The following is an 18105-nucleotide window of genomic DNA, read 5'->3' on the forward strand; positions in this document are numbered from 1 at the left end:
ATAAAAACTCCATTTACAGTTAAAAAGCTCATGTATGTGAAAGTCTTTGAACATTTTTTAGTGAGTTAACTTAAATTTAATGCTTTTAACTGAAGTATTACACATTTAATAGAAAACATGCTGAACATCCTGAGCAGCCATAAGAGACGACAAAACTTTTATTGATTCATCTATTTTCTTCTATCTTCAGTGACTGTGATGATCCTGCTGTGTGCACAGGATCAGGAAGTAGGTGAGAACATTTTTTGTTGGGTAATTGAAGAAAAGAAGCATTAATATCTTGAGATTGATGTGATTAATCATCACAGGAGTTCCTCTATTACTTTTATACTTTTCAATATTGTAAATGTTGTCCATCAGATTGCAGGAGTAAATGTCTAAACTGAATTTTTCTGTTTTTCTTGGTCTCAGATGCAGCTTTTCTTCGTATTGCTCCAAACAGACTGCAGTTTTTTGTATATGAGTCGGTCATTTTGTACTGTGATGGAGTCTTTTATTGTGATGTTGAACATAAGTCGATTGGGGAGATACCTTCGTGTTGCACCGCTAATAACACAATATCAAGAGGACCTAACTGCACCATTGAAAGTGTTTTTCAAGTTGACTCTGGAAAGTATTGGTGTGAGGAAGGAGGAGAGAGAAGTAACATCATAAACATCAATGTTCCTTGTATGTTTACAGTTTGACACTGATATTTTGTGATTATCTCGACATGATTTCAAGATGAATTAAATATGATCGTGTTGTCCAGCTGGTTCTGTGATCCTGGAGAGTCCTGCTCTTCCTGTGATGGAGGGAGAAGATGTGACTCTGAGCTGCAGAACCAAAATATCTTCCTCCAACATCCAAGCTGATTTCTATAAAGATGGAGCCCACAAGTGGAGAAGCTCCACAGGAAATCTGATCATCAAAACAGTCTCTATGCTTGATCAAGGATTCTACAAATGTCACATCTCTGGAGTTGGAGAATCACCTCAGAGCTGGCTATCTGTTGGAGGTGAGACATGTTGTTTATTTAAATTAAGATTCATAAAGTGTTGATCTTTAGACATGTTTACACTCAAACTATTCCCATCTCTTTAAGTTTCAGGTTATTCTATCGCTGATACAGAAGATACAGAAGATCAAGTAGATTCTAACCCTGACTCCTCGTCCAGTACACCATGGATCATCATCGCCGTCTTGTTGACACTTTTCTTGTTGGTCGTGGGACTACTAATCTGCTTTGGCAGATTTGCCTGTAGAAGAGGTGAATAACATAATGTGAAGTTTAGTCTCTGCACTCACTGGTATTGCTTTGCTTCATCCACATCCACATTCACAAAAGTCAGTGGAGTGTGTCAGGGTTCTGTGCTAGGGCCAAAGCTTTCCACATTATAAATGCTTTTGTTGAGTGATAATTTCACTAAACGCTGCTCAATTTTCCAAATGAAATGAACTTCCCTCTTGTGTTTCTGTTGTTACATAGAAAATAAGGCCCTCAGTGTACTTTAGGGCCATGACCATGTTAAAGATGCTGCATTGTTTTGCAGAATTTCATTCACAGGCAACCAGACTCATCAGAGCATCAGACAGATTTAACGGTGAGAGATGATGCATTTCACGGACACAACGTTAAATATATATATTGATCGTGTTTTTTCCAGGCTCTGTACATGCCAATGCAGCTGCACCAAGCCAACCAATATACGCTACTGTATCAACGACCAGGAAGAAGAACGGTATTTCCTCTAACCTTATAGACCACAGTTAGCATGCTACTCAGCATTTACACTGTTTGACGTAACTTGAGACTTAGTTATTTAACTAGTTATTTAACATAACAATGAATACATGCTAATAGTGAGAAGTTGTGGTTTTAAACAACTACAGAACCAATCGTGTAAAAGAGACATTAAGCTGATATGTTTCAACTGATTGTTTCTGTCAGATAAAAACTGGCTCCACAGCTGGGTCAGAATTAAAATTAATCATAGCATTGCTAATCCCAATATCTGTGAATGTTGTATTTTTTTTAACAAAGAAAACACACGTGTAGTTTTTTATTTGTCTTCACAGCAGCTGAGTCCAGAGTTCACTCAACGACACGAGACCCTGTTGACTATGACGTATGCTATTCTACAGTTAAGTGTGTAAGTCAGATACAGTCTATTGTCTCCTCCTCTTTCTATGAGCATGTTCTTGCTGTCCGCTTATAGAAAGAAAACTCAAAAGCAACTTAAAAACCTTGAGTCAGCGAGCTCCTCGTCTTCTGTCAGTGCAGCATCTACACATCCTGTATGAATCTCCAACATTTTAAACTCTGTCTCCAAGGACTGATTCTATTGTCATGTCTCTAAGATGGTGTCATTTAAATGGTCGAGGGGCTTTGCTTAGTAAATTTCTTGATATGATCTACAACTTGCATGATATTTGCCTTCTCTATGCTGTGTTGCAGGTTGCTAAGCGCTGACTGAAAGGAGGAGCTCTGTGATCTACATGAAAACCAGGAAGTAACACAATTGAATTGTTGTAGTTACTGTACAAACTGAAAAAGAATAGTTAACATTCTTTTGACCTCTCACTTGTGTTCTGTGTTAAATTTAAAGTATTTTGTTAAGCCTGACAGTGTGTGCGCTTTAACCAACGTATCAGAGAGGTTTCGGTTTATTTTCGTCAAGCAGGTTAACCAACTTGTTCCATCAGCCTCGTCTGTTCACACAGTTTCTCACCAGATGAACTCTGCTGCTGGTTCTAAACACACCGCAGTTAGCTGCGTATCTGAAGTTGTATTGCTTTTTCAGTTTGTGGTCAGCGACGAGACGAGAATTTATTGTGAGAGTTTCAGAGATGAGAATAAAAGTCATGTGCTACACATCAGAGCGTCTGTGTGTGTTTGTTCCGTGGTACAAAATGTCAATGTTTTCTAACGTGTGTCATGATAATTATAACTATAGCAGAACGTTCCTCAGCTTTTAAAATCATTAACGTCCTCATGAAATAACCTGTGGTACAGTCACTTTCACACTGACAATGGTCTTATGAAATAATAATACAGACTGGCTGTGCCGAGTTACGTTTAATCAAACCACATATGATGACAAACATTTATCATTCTGTTGTGCTGGGGACCCACACTATGTGCCACTGCTTTAGTGGCGTGAGGTCTGGTGGTAGGGATGGTTAGGGTTGCAAACGCAATGTGTGCATTTGGTTCTGACACAGGGTGTCAACATTCGAGATTGATGCAGTTCTATTCTTAAATCTGAATATTGTATTGTTTCAGTGTGTGTGACCATCAGTGGCCCTCTCTGGGAGCTAGTTTGTTGGTATTTATTGAGTGGAGTGACCTTTTGTGGCAGGGAGGACAGTGCTACAACTCGCCACCTCACTCATGTTTGACGGGGTCCAGGGGGGTTCTGTGCAGATCTCTGGGATCTGGGAGAGTCCCGGAGGGTAAGGGTAAGTCAAAGATAGGGCAAATAGTGATAGAGTGAAAGAGGAGTCCAGTCCTTATTAGACAGGACTCATCAGTAGTTATTGATGTGACCCAGCACAAGCTGGCAGGTGACATCACATATTCATGTGGGCATTCCCTAAATATCTAAATATGAGACCATCAGAGCCCAGAGTCGGGTCGGGGGGGGGGGAGCACATGGGTTCCAAACCCAGAAGCCCTCCCTTATCGATGACCCTACTGTCCACACCCGCCACCAACATCCCACACAGGGAATCCCCAGGCCATACAAGGGAGAGGGGAAGTTGTGAGACACCACCCGGCCCGGTCACTGTCCAACTGAGGTCACCAGCACTGACAGCCGCCAAGGCAGCAACCATGAAACAACACCACCTAGGCAAATTGCATTTTAGGTTTACCATGACTCGGATGACTGAGACAACCCCAATTATCAATCAGCTCTCTACTTGGAAACTTTTTAGTTGTGTGTGTGTGTGAGAACATAGTAACACATGCCAAATCAATTTTATCTTGAAAACACAATTTGTGAGAAAGTGTACTGTACTTACGCTCTGTTTCCTTTTACTTGTCATTCCCAATGGAGCCTGAAATATGATATATTAGTCAAAATATTTTTAAATTAAGTACTTAAAGGACTTTTGAAGAGGATTAACCACTTCCACAAATAATTTGCTTTGTATCATATTTAATACATCTGGCATTCATGGCAAGTTACCAGCCACCAGCCATTATAATACCATGTTATTTTACTTGAGGTTGGGAGTCACAGTCCCCAGTGCTCCTCCTACCACGGGGACCACGCTGACCTTAACCTTCCACATTTGTTTTATCTTCTCCGTCAAGCCTTGGTACTTCTCAACCTTTTTGTGTTCCTTCTTTCTGATGTTGACGTCAAACAGTATCACCATCTGCTCCTTGTCCACCACCACTATGTCCAGTAGTTTGCCAGGACCTGTTTGTCTTCATCCTGGAAGCTCAAGTCCCACAGAACCTTGGCCCTTTCGTTCTAACCACCTTCAGTGGTGTGACCCATTGGGACTTGGGTACTTCTATTCCACAGTGGGTACAGATGTTTCTGTACACTATCCCAGCAACTTCCATGTATGCTGAGCCGACTAGCATGTTACACCCTGCTACTATGTGCTGGACTGAGACGTGTGCTACAGGTATAGATAGTACTACAGGTCGTATAGTGTATTTGAGCCACAACTTTTCAACATGATTTGACTGTAACATAACGTATACAGCATGCAGTAATTATTGGTTATTGCAGTGAAGTAAATATTCACAGTTGAACATCAGGAAAAAGAATTATATAGTCTTACTGTATAAAACTCAACTTGAATGGTTGATTATATATAATATTTCATGCTTCATCAGAACATTCCATGAATAAATAATAATTTCTGATGTGGAAATTTGGTGAGTTTTTTTCTCTCTTAATTCAGTCTGACCTGGATTACATGTCAGCAGTGAAATTGAAAGTACACTATGGCCCTCATCAGTTCCTACATTGTCTCTCCGTCTGCAGTATATAAAAAAAAAACATTAAAGAAAGTTGTAGTTCTACTTTTCAGATTGATGTCTGGAGTGTGGATTATATCATTCATTTCACTTATACATGTGATTCTGTGTCAGCATGTAGTCATTTCACTTTACTGAAATCAAAATGACTGTTTTGGTCACAGTATTAGTCTTTGAGTGTGACGCAACCAAGGTCAAACACAAGTTTCCCATCTTGGCAGCTTGTGTTAAACTCTTAAACACAATGTTTTCATTTCACTGTGTGTCCAGTTGCCATAGTTGCATTGCTGCTCGCTCTGTACCACGCCACGGCAGGTGTCAGGCTGAAAGAGCATCTGGCTGATTGTCTGGAGGACAAAGACTACGACCAACTGATGGAGACTGTGGAGACTGTCCTTCCACACCTAAACACGTCTCATCACGTAGTCATCGTTGGGGCTGGTGTAGCTGGGCTGACAGCGGCCAAGAGACTCACCAGAGAACTTTTGAGAGACCATTTAATTATGCTATAAATGGAAGTGTGTGTGTTATATCAGCTGAGATACAAAAGAGAAAGCAGGAGCCTCCCAAAGTCATTAGCTGCTGGGTTAATTAAACAGACTTAAAGATAATCTATTCATCACAGCGATTGCCACAGAGTGGTCTCAGAGATTTGGGTGACCTGATAATGTGGCATCTGTGGGAATGTTTCTTTACTCATTTTCGTTGTCCAGTCTCAGGGCTTTTAGGTTCAAAGGAAATGAAATACTAGTAGAAGCTTTTCTATGTAGTAAAGTATAAATAGCATCACTATCGAAATGGATAATAATTGTATAAATACAGTTGTACTCGCAGCAGTGGTATGTTTAGAAGAAATAATGGCACTATACATAATACTACTAACTGTTCAGTAGCAGTACTTGTACCGTTAATACTGCTACAACAAACTCTTGCTCATCTGCTCCCGTTTGAACAAGGTAACCGTTGTTGAAGTTAGTGGACGAGTTGGAGGAAAGTCACTGTGTGTTATCGTGGTTTTATTTCGCAATGAGCGCACGGTGAACCTTGTGTTCCTGAAAAATAGAATGATGCAAAAAGGAATATTTGCAATTACTTACGGCAATTCAGTCATGCAGCAATCACCATCATCTCATTCCTGCCACGAGAGGTTAGTAGTTACATTAAACATGATGGCACACAACTCAAATATAGATGTAAAACGTAACATTTGTTAGACAAAGTAGGAGCATCTGAAACAAAACCATGGTTTAAAAAAAAAAAAAAAAAAAAAAGATATCAAACGACCATTCTACCTGAGAGCTGCGAGTTACTGTCTGCATGTGATCTGCTATGCAAATGCACTACACAGCGCAAGGAGGGGAGAGCAGCCACTACGTCCACATATAGCTCTGTGTCCCTGTGTTCGCATGTTCTCCCTGTGTCTGCATGGATTCTTTATTGGTACTCTACTTCCTCCCATGGTCCAAAGACATGATCGTTAGGTTCATTGATGATTCTAAATTGGCTGTAGGTGTGAGTGTGAATGGTTGTCTGTCTCTCTGTGTTAGCCCTGATATAGTATACAGACCTGTTCAGGGTGTAGCCCACGTCTCGCCCAAAGCTGGGATGAGCTCCAGTCCCACCACAACCCTCTAGAGGACAAGTTATAGAGGATGGGAACGAGAAAATGATCATGATCTTCATTTTCTCTTACATCTCTTTTGTTTACATCTGTCTTTCCCTTATGTCTGCCTTACGCTCTCATCTGCTGTGCACCATTTAGTTTTTTTTGGTTTTTTTTTTGGAAAAAAAAATAAATAATTGGAAAGAAAATTACAAAACCACCACATTCAAGAGTAGCATGTTAATAATGCATTTTATTTTTCTTCAGACTTGACAAAATTGCAAAGAAAGGAAGACAACAAGTTGTGGTGACACACTGTCAGAGCACACATGTTTCTAAAAATCAGCATCAATAAATATAAGCGCTCAGACGTTGTGGTTATTTTAAATATTATATGTCAGGCTGGTTATAGCAAGATCGAAAGGTTTAAAAACCACTTTGGCAGATATGTTACACAGGTTTCTCAGAAACACAATAATTTCCTGGTACAGTCACAGTGTTTAACCCTGAGTCTAGAAGCATAAAAAAAGAAGACTGATAGCAATGGGCTTAATTTTAGCTACTGAACTAGCTTTTGTTGGTTGTCATCCAGACCATCTTTTTCTTTAATGTAACAGAAATCTCCTTTTTCTGTTTGAGATGAATCATGTTTTATATGTCTGTCTAACACACAGTGAAGATATCCGAGCAGCAGCAGCAACAGCGCCACCATGATGATGGTGAACACGGTCCTGAGGAAGGGGTAAACATGACAGCCGTAAAGGTGTTCTGTAAGATTTTCTACAGAGAGAAAAGACATTACAAGGAATGATGGTTAATAAACTGGTTGTGTAAATAGAAGTGAAAGCTAAAACAGCTAGACAACGTAGTTCAGATGAAGTCTTCTTACCATTACACCTGCAGGAGGAGGTAGGATTCATCTCTGCATGGAAACATGGTGTGGATGAAGACAGGAAGGTTAGATTAAAAAGGTTAAAAAAAACATGATAGCAATTTCCATTCAACTTAAAATCTTAAAATTGACGTGTCTCACCTCTAACAGTCAGCCAGCTCTGAGGTGATTCTCCAACTCCAGAAATGTGACATTTGTAGTATCCATGATCAGACATGGAGACTGTTTTGATGTTCATGTTTCCTGTGGAGCTTCTCCACTCGAGGATTCCATCTTTGTAGAAATCAATGGTGATGTTGGAGGAAGATTTGTTGGTTCTGCAGCTCAGAGTCACATCTTCTCCCTCCACCACAGGAAGAGCAGGACTCTCCAGGATCACAGAACCAGCTGAAGAACACATTTAATTTATCTTGAAATCGTGTTGAGATAATCACAAAATATCACTGCCTCACTGCAAACGTACAAACGACATTGATGTTGATGATGTTACTTCTCTGCCCTCCTTCCTCACACCAGTACTTCCCAGAGTCCTCTTCATAAATATTCTTAATGGTGCAGGTAGGTCCTTTAAATGTTCTGTCATTAGTGGTGCAACACGAGGGCTTCACCCCAATCAATTTATGTTCAACATCACAGTAAAAGACTCCATCACAGTACAAAGTGACCGACTCATATTCAAAGAACTGCAGTCTGTTTGGAGAGATACGAAGAAAAGCTGCATCTGAGACAAAGAAAAACAGAGAAATTCAGTTTAGACATTTACTCCTGTAAACTGCTGGGCAACGTTTACAGCATTTAAAAGTATTAAGTAAGTAATAGAGGAACTCCTGTGATGATTAAGCACACCAATCTCAAGATATTTTGCCTCTTTTCTGAAAGTGCACAACAAAAATTTACTTACCAACTTCCTGATTGTGTGCACACAGCAGGATCATCACAGTCACTGAAGAAGCAAAGACAATAGATGAAACAATAAAAGTTTTGTCGTCTCCTACAGCTGCTGACGATGTTCAGCATACTTTCTATAAAATGTTGTAGCTGGTGAAGAGTAATAAAAAAAAAAGAATTAAATTTAAGTTCAATCACTAAATCATTTTCAAAGACTTTCACATGCATGAGTTTTTTGTTTATAAATAAATAAATAAATAAATAAATAAAATTTTTGCATAGAAAGGATCCAGTACTCACACAGTGCGATGCAGAAAGCTCTGACTTCCATGACTTGACTGACTGAAGTGCGAACTGAGAATTGATCTCTTCCTGTGTGACTGTAGAGAAGCGGAGGTGATACAAATATGCAAAAGGGGGCTGAGTTCATGTGAAAGCTCAGCCCCAAGGACCAGATACTTCAGTGCATAGGTGGGACTTCTACGTCCCTTGTCCAGATAGCCACCATATAAAACCATGTTAAATACCTCGTATGTGGTAACCAGGGATTAGTTCCTGTTTGTATTATGTTTGTATTTTGTACTTTGCATTTAGTGGAAATCTTAAATAAAAAGATCTTGTTCAAATACCACTTATGCAACATTTGGGCATTCACAGATGGGGCAACTATAGGAAGTGTGGACAAACCCACTTTCTGCCTGGTTGAGTGCTGCTTGTGGCCCAGTGACATCCATGTTAGTTAGACTGGTGGGGCCCACGTGGGCCACACTGACATTAATGATTTGGGCCTAATATAAAAACTGTTAGATCTCACTTATGCCCCATTTGAGTAACCACAGGCAAGACCATTACAGAAATTGAAGACAAACCCATTTTAGATTCATGTTGCAAGCCAATTTTAACCCACATATTGGCTGGGTCAGAGTCTAGAGTGGCTACTATACCTCAAGCTGCTCTTCCTCTCCTCCGGCTGAACAATAACATAGAAAGCAGGGGTGAGAAACAAGTATATGAATAAAAGATAGAAGAGATAGATGCAGGCTGAAATCAAGTTCTTCACCAAGATATTTCTCTGTCTGATCTTCAATCTCTGCTCTCCACAGAAAGGTTCGAGATCTCTTTGTGTCTTTACCACATGGCCACATCCAGTGAGGAAGGTCTTCATGGTTGAAATAGCTCCACCCAGGGTCACTCAGACCTTCCTCTGTTAATTTGTGTGGTCGGAGTTAAGGAAAGTAGGTCCATATAAATATCAGGTTAACTGATTTCTGGCCACATGTCAATGTCCATGAACCGTTTGTTATTTGGTAGTATGTATGGATCATTGTTGAGTCCAACTGTACTTATTTCGATCTGATAATCCACAGTTTTTCCAGTTTTCACCATGTTTTTGCCACTCAGGGGGTGTGGCCCCGAGCATTAGTGCATACCCTCTATTACACCTTTCCTCACCATTTAGGGGAGCTCACTGGGCTGGGCTTTTGAGCTGCTACTAAGATTGTCATAAGATTAAGTGGGGAATAAGGGAAGGAAGCAAAAGAACTTACTGCAAGAGAAGAAGCAAAATAATCCAAAAATCCATCGTGTTGAGAAACACGAGAAGCAAAGGATGACAGGGAATAGTAGGAAAGCACAACAAGTACGTCCACAGTAATAGGACAGACAGTGACAAGGGAAAATACTTCAAACTACAGATGACCCAAGAAATTCAAAGGAACGTAGATCAGAGTAATGGATCCGTCTCTGAATGTCCTGTCAGAGTGTGGGAAGATCGACTCATTGAAGTTACAAGACATAACCCTCAAGACAAAAAAGTGACTGTGAAACAGGTCTCATGTTCATGGATTTCACTCGTGAATTCAAAGAACGTTCTGCTATAGTTATAATTATCATGAGACGTGAGAAAACATTTTGTACCACGGAACAAACTCAAACAGGCGCTCTGACGTGTAGCACATGACTTTTATTCATTACATGACCACAGTCTATAAAAAAGCAATACAACCCCTTCAGATATGCACATAACCACAACATGTTTAGAAGCAGCTGCAGAGTTCATCTGATGAGAAACTATGTGGACAGATGAAGCTGATGGAACAAGTTGGTTAAACTCCCTGACAAAAATAAACCAAAACCTCTCCGATATGTTAGTTCAAGTGCACATGCTGTCAAACTGCATGTGTTTGGTTTTGCGCAAAAACTATTTTAAATTTGTAACACAGCAAACAGACGTGAGGTCAAAAGATGTATTTTTTAACTTGTACAACAACAACAATACTGGCCCTAACTGTTACTTCCTGGTTTTCATGTAGATAATGAGGCTCCTCCTTTCAATCAGCGCTTAGCAACCTGCAACACAGCATAGAGAAGACAAATATCATGCAAGCTGTAGATTATAGAAAGATAAGAAGACACTAAGCAAAGCATGGCTTAAAATCTCAACCCATATCCCCTCACCGGCAAATATTTTGAACCCTTAGACCACTTGAATGACATCATGTTAGAGGTCTATATATATATATATGATACTAGAATCAGGGCTTGCAGATGGGCTAATCCTAATCGAGGTTTTGGACATTCTGACAGGATGTGTAGATGCTGCACTGACAAAAGACGAGTAGCTTGCTGGCTCAAGGTTTCTGAGCTGCCTTTTGAGTTTTCTTTCAGCAACTATGAGCAGACAGCAAGAATGTGCTCACAGAAAGACAACTGTGTAACAACAAGGAGAAAAAGGAGATGTATCTGACTTACATCCCGAATTGTAGAATAGTAGACGTCACTGTTACCGGGATCTCTGGCCGCTGAGGGAACGCTGCACTCTGTTGCTTTAAAGACAAATGAAATATTTTTACTACGTGTGACTTTTTAATTAGAACAGTACCTTATGTACAGATATTGGAATGAACAATGTTATGAAGGATTTTAATTCTGACCAAGTTGTGGAACACCACTCTCGCCCAAAGCGTAGTAAATGGGCGACGCTCCATCTTTATCTGACAGAGAGAAACAGTCAGCTGAAACATATCAGCTTAGCGTCTCTTTTACGGGATTGGTTCCAAAATTCCAAAAAACCGTATCCTTTTTTTAATGTGTTTGTGTTCATTATTAGTATTTATGCTGAGCTAAGTGTCGCCAAGTCTCTTTGGAGCTTTGGCTTGTTCCACATTTTGTAATCTAATCAATTGTAAAATTTGGGTCAATAACTTGCACTTGAGATCAGAAATGCAAGTTTCAAATAGAAAAAAAATATAAACTGATACAGAAACTGAAATAAATGAATACATGTCTCAGGTTGTTACACCCACATGTAACTCGTCCAAGCTGAACCTGTGGATTTCATTGTGTAGGAAGCTAAAGTTAACACCAGCATCAAGACTTTTATCACCAGCACCATCCCATCAAACAATGATAATGTTGAGTAGCTAACTGCTAACTGTGGTCTATAAGGTTAGAGGAAATACCGTTTTTCTTCCTGTTGTGTGTTACAGTAACATACATTAGTTGGCATGCTTCTGCTGCACTGGCCTGTACAGAGACTGGAAAAAAACAAAACAATAAATATGTATATTTTATGTCCTTTCTGCTAAATGTGTTATTTCGTAACCTTAAACATACCTGTCTGATGCTCTGATGAGTCTAAATTAGGCACTGTCATTAACTGTGAACAAAATTCTGCAAAAAACATATGGTATTTTCATTATGATCATGAAAATAATGATATGATTTTCTATGTAATGATAGTTACACAAGAGGGAGAACCACTTAATTTGGAAAATTGTGCAGTTTTTCCTGAAATTATTACCCAACAGAAGCATTTCTAATTTGAATAATTTTGGCCCTAGCACTGAACCTTAAGAAACTCCATTCCACTGACTTTTGTGAATGTGGATGAATCGTGATGAAGCAAAGCAAAACCAGTGAGCACATTCATTGAAGTTCAGATGAGGTTCTTCACCTCTGACAAAGGCAAATCTGCCATAGCGATGTAGTCCCACAACCAACAAGGCAAGCATCAACAAGACAGCAATGATGATCCATGGTGTATTTGAGGAGGAAGAAGAGGCAGGATTAGAGCTTTCTTGATCTTTTCTAGACAACTCTGAAATTTAAGTAGATGGCAATTGTTTGAGAGTGTAAACACATACATCAACACATATGAATCTTAATTTAAATGAACAACACGCCTCACCTCTAACAGACAGCCAGTTCTGAGGTGATTCTCCAACTCCAGAAATGTGACATTTGTAGTATCCATGATCAGACATGGAGACTGTTTTGATGTTCATGTTTCCTGTGGAGCTTCTCCACTCGAGGATTCCATCTTTGTAGAAATCGATGGTGTTGTTGGAGGAAGATTTGTTGGTTCTGCAGCTCAGAGTCACATTTTCTCCCTCCACCACAGGAAGAGCAGGACTCTCCAGGATCACAGAACCAGCTGAAGAACACAATCATATTAAATTTATCTAGAAATCGTGTTGAGATAATCACAAAATATCACTGCCTCACTGCAAACGTACAAACAACATTGATGTTGATGATGTTACTTCTCTCTCCTCCTTCCTCACACCAGTACTTTCCGGAGTCCTCTTCATAAATATTCTTAATGGTGCAGGTAGGTCCTTTAAATGTTCTGTCATTAGTGGTGCAACACGAGGGCTTCACCCCAATCAATTTATGTTCAACATCACAGTAAAAGACTCCATCACAGTCCAAAGTGATCGACTCATATTCAAAGAACTGCAGTCTGTTTGGAGAGATACGAAGAAAAGCTGCATCTGAGACAAAGAAATACAGAGAAATTCAGTTCAGTTCATTTTTCTCCTGTGAACTGATGGATGACGTCTACAACAATTAAAAGTATAAAAGTGATAAAGGATCTCCTGTGATGATAGAATACTACAATTAAGATACGTTTGCCTTTTCTAAAACTGCTCAACAAAAAATCTACTCACCAACTTCCTGATCCTGTGCACACAGCAGGATCATCACAGTCACTGAAGACGCAAAGAAAGTATACAAATCAATAAAAGTTTTATCGTCTCCTACAGCTAATCAGGATGTTCAGCAGAATATCCAATCTTGTTATGTATAATGACAATAAAGGGCATTCTATTCTATTCTCTGTTAATGGTGTAGCCGGTTAAGAATAACACTTCACACACACTTGAAAAGAAGCCAGTACTCACACTGTGCAATGCAGAGAGCTCTGACCTCCATGTTGTCTTGACGCTTACTGAAGTGATCTCTTCCTGTGTAACTTCTGAGAAGCAGAGTTGGTGGAAATAGCCTAAATATCAGTGGGTGGAGCAAAGCCAGAGCAGGTCTGCGTATAGTGCAGCGCTGACGTTTGCTTCAGGTTCTCCATGTTGGTTTGTGGTTTATTAGCTTTCTAACATGTAAGCACAGAGTCTAAAGTACATCTGAGACTGAGAGTCTAGATGTATTCAAAATAGCACACATGTAACTGCTTAGCCCTTTGTTATAGTGCTGTAGGTGAAACTCACCTAAAAGACAAAATTTAAAATGTTTTCTGGATTTGATAGTAGAAAATACAAGCTAATAGTAATGACATAATTCAGCAAACCATCAACTAGAACTGGGCCCAGAGTTCATATGAAAATACCACAAAGTTCACATGTGATTGATCAGAGTTTGTTTAGAGTCCTCCTCTCCACCTCCATTTCTCCAAGTCTCCTGTCTGCAGGCAATGACAGAGCCAGCCTTCCTGATCAGATTGTTCAGTCTGTTGGTGTCACTGGCTGCAATACTGTACACATTGCTTTCAGCTTCCTCCTGTAGGAGTCTTTACACTTACGCTGCTTGTCCTGCAGCTGATGCTGTACCCTCCATATCTCTTCCTTGTCCCCTGACCTGAAGGCTATTCTCTTGTCATTCAGCAGGGCATTCAGATAGCTAGTGATCCACAGCTTGTTGTTGGAGAAACAGTGAATCCATTCCTTGATGCAGTCCATCATGCCACTGACGTCCTCCCCATGAGGTGCCTTGCAGTCAGTGTACTCAAAACAGTCTTGGAGGGCCTAGTCAGTCTACTTGCATCCTCATCCTTACAGTCGTTCTGGACACAGGATGCCGTTGAACAAGTGGGATGTATTTTGGAGTGAACAGGACAAGGTTGGACTTTGATCTGCCTTAGGGTGAGAAGGGCAATGGAACTATATGCATTCAGTGCATTTGATTACAGCAGATCCAGGGTATTGTTTTCATGTGTGTGGTGGTCCAAATACTGGGTGAAGTCTGTAAGAGTCCTGTCCAAGGTGTCAAGATTGAAGAACCCATTGACCACGATAAAGGCATTTGACCACTGCATCTACAGATGGGAAACGGGGGTGTTGATGACATCTGCAGCCACTTCGGCCTGTAGATGGTGATCACAAAGGCGGACATAACTCCCTCAGCAAATAATAGGGGTGCAATCCTACAGTCAGCAGTTCCACGTTTGGGCTATAGAGATGTTCCCTCACACAGAATCACAACAATCTGACCTCCCTTCCACCTAATTCTAACCGCTAGCACATCTCTGTCCGCCCACACAGTCACAAAGCCAGATGGTGTGAGGCTGTGGTTTGGTATCTGTGGAGCCGTAAAACTCCATTAGCTACACTCCCAGAATTTCCTCTGTGTGTGGCTCATCGCCACCAATTCGTCGATGTTTAGAAGAGAGCAAACAGCGTGCTTGTATCTCCTGTACTTTGCCTTCATCTTCTTTCCAGCCCTGCAACCCAGGCATCCCCTCTGTATCTTCTTTGGAATTTCAGGCCTGGCTCCAGGCAGCAGTACAGTTTTAAACGATGGTCATGCGTGATCCTCGTACACATAAAGTACAAAAGTAGTAGTAAAAGAAAAGTTTTGAGGCACACAAAAACCATTGCCGCACTATATTTCTGACAGATTTAAAAACAAAAAATACAAAGTGACTAAGCTGCAGCAACATGCATCCATAGAGGTGGTATAGAGGAAGCTTGGGCAGTCAGGGATCTCCAGTTCTCTCTGTCTCTAGCAAAGGATGATCTAGAAGTTGCAGTCAGTCCATTTCTTGATGTTGGCCATCCAGGAGTCTGCCTCTTCGCTGCTTTCCTTTGACAGTTGACAGTATGGGGCCTCTAGTGGAGATTGGTCACTTGGCGTCTGACGTATTCATTATTGTATGATATCTGTAACATCCTCCTGTAGCATTTGTTTCCTTCGCTCGGTGTCTGCTGTGAGTGTCCAGCTTTCATAACCATAGAGTAGAGTGGAGAATACCAGACACATGTGGAGTCTGACCTTCACAAAGACCCTGGCGTTGTTGCTTTCCCAGAAACTGACAAGTCTGGTCACAGCTGATGTTGCTTTGCAAGTTCTACCTTATTTCTTATTCCTCTATCTTATCTCCTTTGTGCTGCTGCTGTTTGTATCTCATCTCATCTTCTAGTTCTACTTATCCTCACTAGGGTCTTTGCTGAGGCATCCAAAGACATGATCGTTAGGTTCACTGGTGATTCTAAATTGGCTGTAGGTGTGAGTGTGTATGGTTATCTATCTCTCTGTGTTAGCACTGAGATAGACTAGGGCAGTGTTCCTGAATTGCGGTCCTCGGGACCCACTGCCCTGCATGTTTTCAATGTTTCCCTCCTCCACCACCCCTGATTCAAATGAATGGCTCCTTATCAGGCCACTGCAGAGCTTTATGACAAGCTGATCATTTGGGTAGTGGGTCCCGATGACCGGAATTGAGAAATACTGGACTACAGACCTGTTCAGGGTGTACCCAACCTCTCGCCCAACGACAGCTGGGATGAGCTGCGCTCACTTCTGCCATATTCTATTATCTGCTGTGCACCGTTCAACTTAGAAACCTTTGTTTTTTGTTTTTTAGAAATACTAAAAAAAATTAATGTTAAAGATAATGAAAAACCACCACATTCAAGAGTAGCATGTTAACAGTGCATTTCTAAATTTATTTTTCTTTAGACTTTACAAAACTGCAAACAGATGAAGACACCAAGTGGTGGTGACACACTGTCAGAGTTCACACGTTTCTATGAACCAGCATCAATAAATAGAAGCGCTCAGACGTCGTTGTTATTTTGAACATCATATGTCAGGCTAGTTATGGCAGGAACGAAAGGTTTAAGAACCACATTTGCAGACATGTTACATAAGTTTCTTAGCAACACAATAATTTCGTGATACAGTCACAGTGTTTAACCCCCGAGTCTGTAAGCATAGCAAGAGGCCTGTTAACAGCACGCTTAATTCTAGATAACATGTGAGAGTAGACATGATAAAATGTTAATTTCAAGGTCTCTGCGCCTAAACTAGCTTTTATTCACCTGCTCGTTGTCATCCAGACCATCTTTTTCTTTAATATTAAAGAAAAAACTTTTTTTTGTTGATGATGAGTCATGTTCTATAACTCTGACTAAAACATAGTGAAGACATCCGAGCAGCAACAGCAACAGAGCCACCATGATGATGGTGAACACAGTCCTTAGGATGGAGTAAATGTGACAGCTGTGATCTGGGGAGGGACAATGTTGTGTGAGAGTTTCTGCAGAGAGAAAGGACATTATGAGACACTGTGGTTAATAAAATGGTTGTGGCTGAACAGAAGTGAAACCAGCAAAGACAAATCTATTCCATCTCTCAAAGGGCCTTGTATCCAACAGGCTGGTTCCAAGGTTATTTTTCAGTGATTTAACAATTAGACAGCGTTGTTCAGATTAAGTCTTCTTACCATTACACTTGCAGGAGGAGGTATGATTCATCTCTTCATGAAAATATGGTGTAAATGAAGACAGCAAGGTTAGTTTAAAAAACAACAACAAGAACTTATATGACATGTATGCACTATTCAACTTAACATCTTAAATTGATTGACACTTCTCACCTTCAACAGACAGCCAACTCTGAGGTGATTCTCCACCTCCAGTGATGTGACATTTATAGAATCCTTGATCAGACATAGAAACTGTTTTAATGGTCAGAGTTCCTGTGGTGCTTTTCCGCATGAAGACTCCATCTTTATAGAAATCAGCTGCGATGTTGGAGGAAGCTTTTTTGGTTCTGCAGCTCAGAGTCACATCTTCTCCCTCCAACACAGGAAGAGCAGGACTCTCCAGGATCATAGAACCAGCTGAAGAACATGGTCATATTTAATTTATCTTAAATTCGTGTTGAGATAATCATCAAATATCACTGCAAACATACAAGCAACATTGATGTTGATGATGTTTCTTCTCTCTCCTCCTTCCTCACACCAGTACTTTCCGGAATCAACTCGATAAACACTTTCAATGGTGCAGTTAGGTCCTCTTGATGTTCTGTCATCAGTGGTGCAACATGAAGGTTTCACCGAAATGGATTTATGTTCAACATCACAGTAAAAGACTCCATCACAGTACAAAGTGACCGACTCATATTCAAAGAACTGCAGTCTGTTTGGAGAGATACGAAGAAAAGCTGCATCTGAGACAAAGAAAAACAGAGAAATTCAGTTTAGACATTTAACTGATGGACTACGCCTACAACATTTAAAAGTAGAAAAGTAATAGAGGAACTCCTGTGATGATTAAACACACCAAATATCTACTCACCAACTTCCTGATCCTGTGCACACAGCAGGATCGTAACAGTCACTGAAAATGCAATTAAAATAGATGAATCAATAAAGGTTTTGTCGTCTCCTCCAGCTACTCATAATCTTCAGCATATTTTCAATTAAAAGTCAAAGCTTGTTCA

The 18105-nt window shown here is 40.4% G+C and overlaps 2 protein-coding genes and 1 long non-coding RNA gene across 6 annotated transcripts; 1 reads left to right on the forward strand and 2 right to left on the reverse strand.

The window, feature by feature from the left end:
- Window positions 1–488: 488 nt before the first annotated feature.
- On the forward strand, window positions 489–2329 carry LOC125010432. Its single transcript, XR_007113071.1, has 5 exons — window positions 489–669; window positions 752–997; window positions 1085–1249; window positions 1647–1721; window positions 2059–2329. It is a non-coding gene; the product is annotated as an uncharacterized LOC125010432 (long non-coding RNA).
- Window positions 2330–6817: 4488 nt separating this feature from the next.
- On the reverse strand, window positions 6818–8485 carry LOC125009858 (low affinity immunoglobulin gamma Fc region receptor II-like). The gene is made up of 5 exons (XM_047588086.1): window positions 8378–8485; window positions 7940–8197; window positions 7618–7863; window positions 7474–7506; window positions 6818–7364 (listed from the first exon to the last, which is right to left on the reverse strand). Exons 1-5 carry the CDS (start codon window positions 8409–8411, stop codon window positions 7144–7146), a joined length of 792 nt encoding a protein of 263 aa, XP_047444042.1. The 5' UTR covers window positions 8412–8485; the 3' UTR covers window positions 6818–7143.
- A 1827-nt stretch (window positions 8486–10312) lies between these two features.
- On the reverse strand, window positions 10313–13586 carry LOC125020467 (low affinity immunoglobulin gamma Fc region receptor III-like). 4 transcript variants are annotated; one of them, XR_007114209.1, is made up of 9 exons: window positions 13551–13586; window positions 13317–13358; window positions 12882–13139; window positions 12554–12799; window positions 12320–12463; window positions 11980–12036; window positions 11298–11900; window positions 11116–11183; window positions 10313–10713 (listed from the first exon to the last, which is right to left on the reverse strand). XR_007114209.1 is itself a non-coding variant. In XM_047605816.1 (9 exons), the coding sequence occupies exons 1-9, from the start codon at window positions 13579–13581 to the stop codon at window positions 10699–10701; spliced, it is 942 nt and encodes a 313-aa protein (XP_047461772.1). In that variant the 5' UTR covers window positions 13582–13586; the 3' UTR covers window positions 10313–10698. The 4 variants fall into 4 exon arrangements, 2 of the variants coding, with proteins under 2 accessions (XP_047461772.1, XP_047461789.1); XR_007114208.1 differs by having other exon boundaries at window positions 11116–11189; XM_047605816.1 differs by having other exon boundaries at window positions 11116–11189; window positions 11826–11900.
- Window positions 13587–18105: the final 4519 nt, after the last annotated feature.

The sequence above is a fragment of the Mugil cephalus genome, chromosome 1, assembly GCF_022458985.1.
Source record: "Mugil cephalus isolate CIBA_MC_2020 chromosome 1, CIBA_Mcephalus_1.1, whole genome shotgun sequence".
Lineage (NCBI taxonomy): Eukaryota > Metazoa > Chordata > Actinopteri > Mugiliformes > Mugilidae > Mugil > Mugil cephalus.

Excerpts from the sequence above, each read along its gene's own strand:
- LOC125009858 (XM_047588086.1), bottom strand. The coding sequence starts at position 8,411 with ATGATCCTGCTGTGTGCACACAATCAGGAAGTTG. Across the intron at positions 8,198-8,377 it reads TGCACACAATCAGGAAGTTG|ATGCAGCTTTTCTTCGTATC; the intron begins GTAAGTAAATTT and ends TCTTTGTCTCAG. Across the intron at positions 7,507-7,617 it reads GAGCTGGCTGACTGTTAGAG|AGATGAATCCTACCTCCTCC; the intron begins GTGAGACACGTC and ends GTTTCCATGCAG.
- LOC125020467 (XM_047605816.1), bottom strand. The coding sequence starts at position 13,581 with ATGGAGGTCAGAGCTCTCTGCATTGCACAGT. Across the intron at positions 12,464-12,553 it reads GAACTGGCTGTCTGTTAGAG|AGTTGTCTAGAAAAGATCAA; the intron begins GTGAGGCGTGTT and ends CTTAAATTTCAG. Across the intron at positions 11,901-11,979 it reads CTCATCAGAGCATCAGACAG|TCTCTGTACAGGCCAGTGCA; the intron begins GTATGTTTAAGG and ends GTTTTTTTCCAG.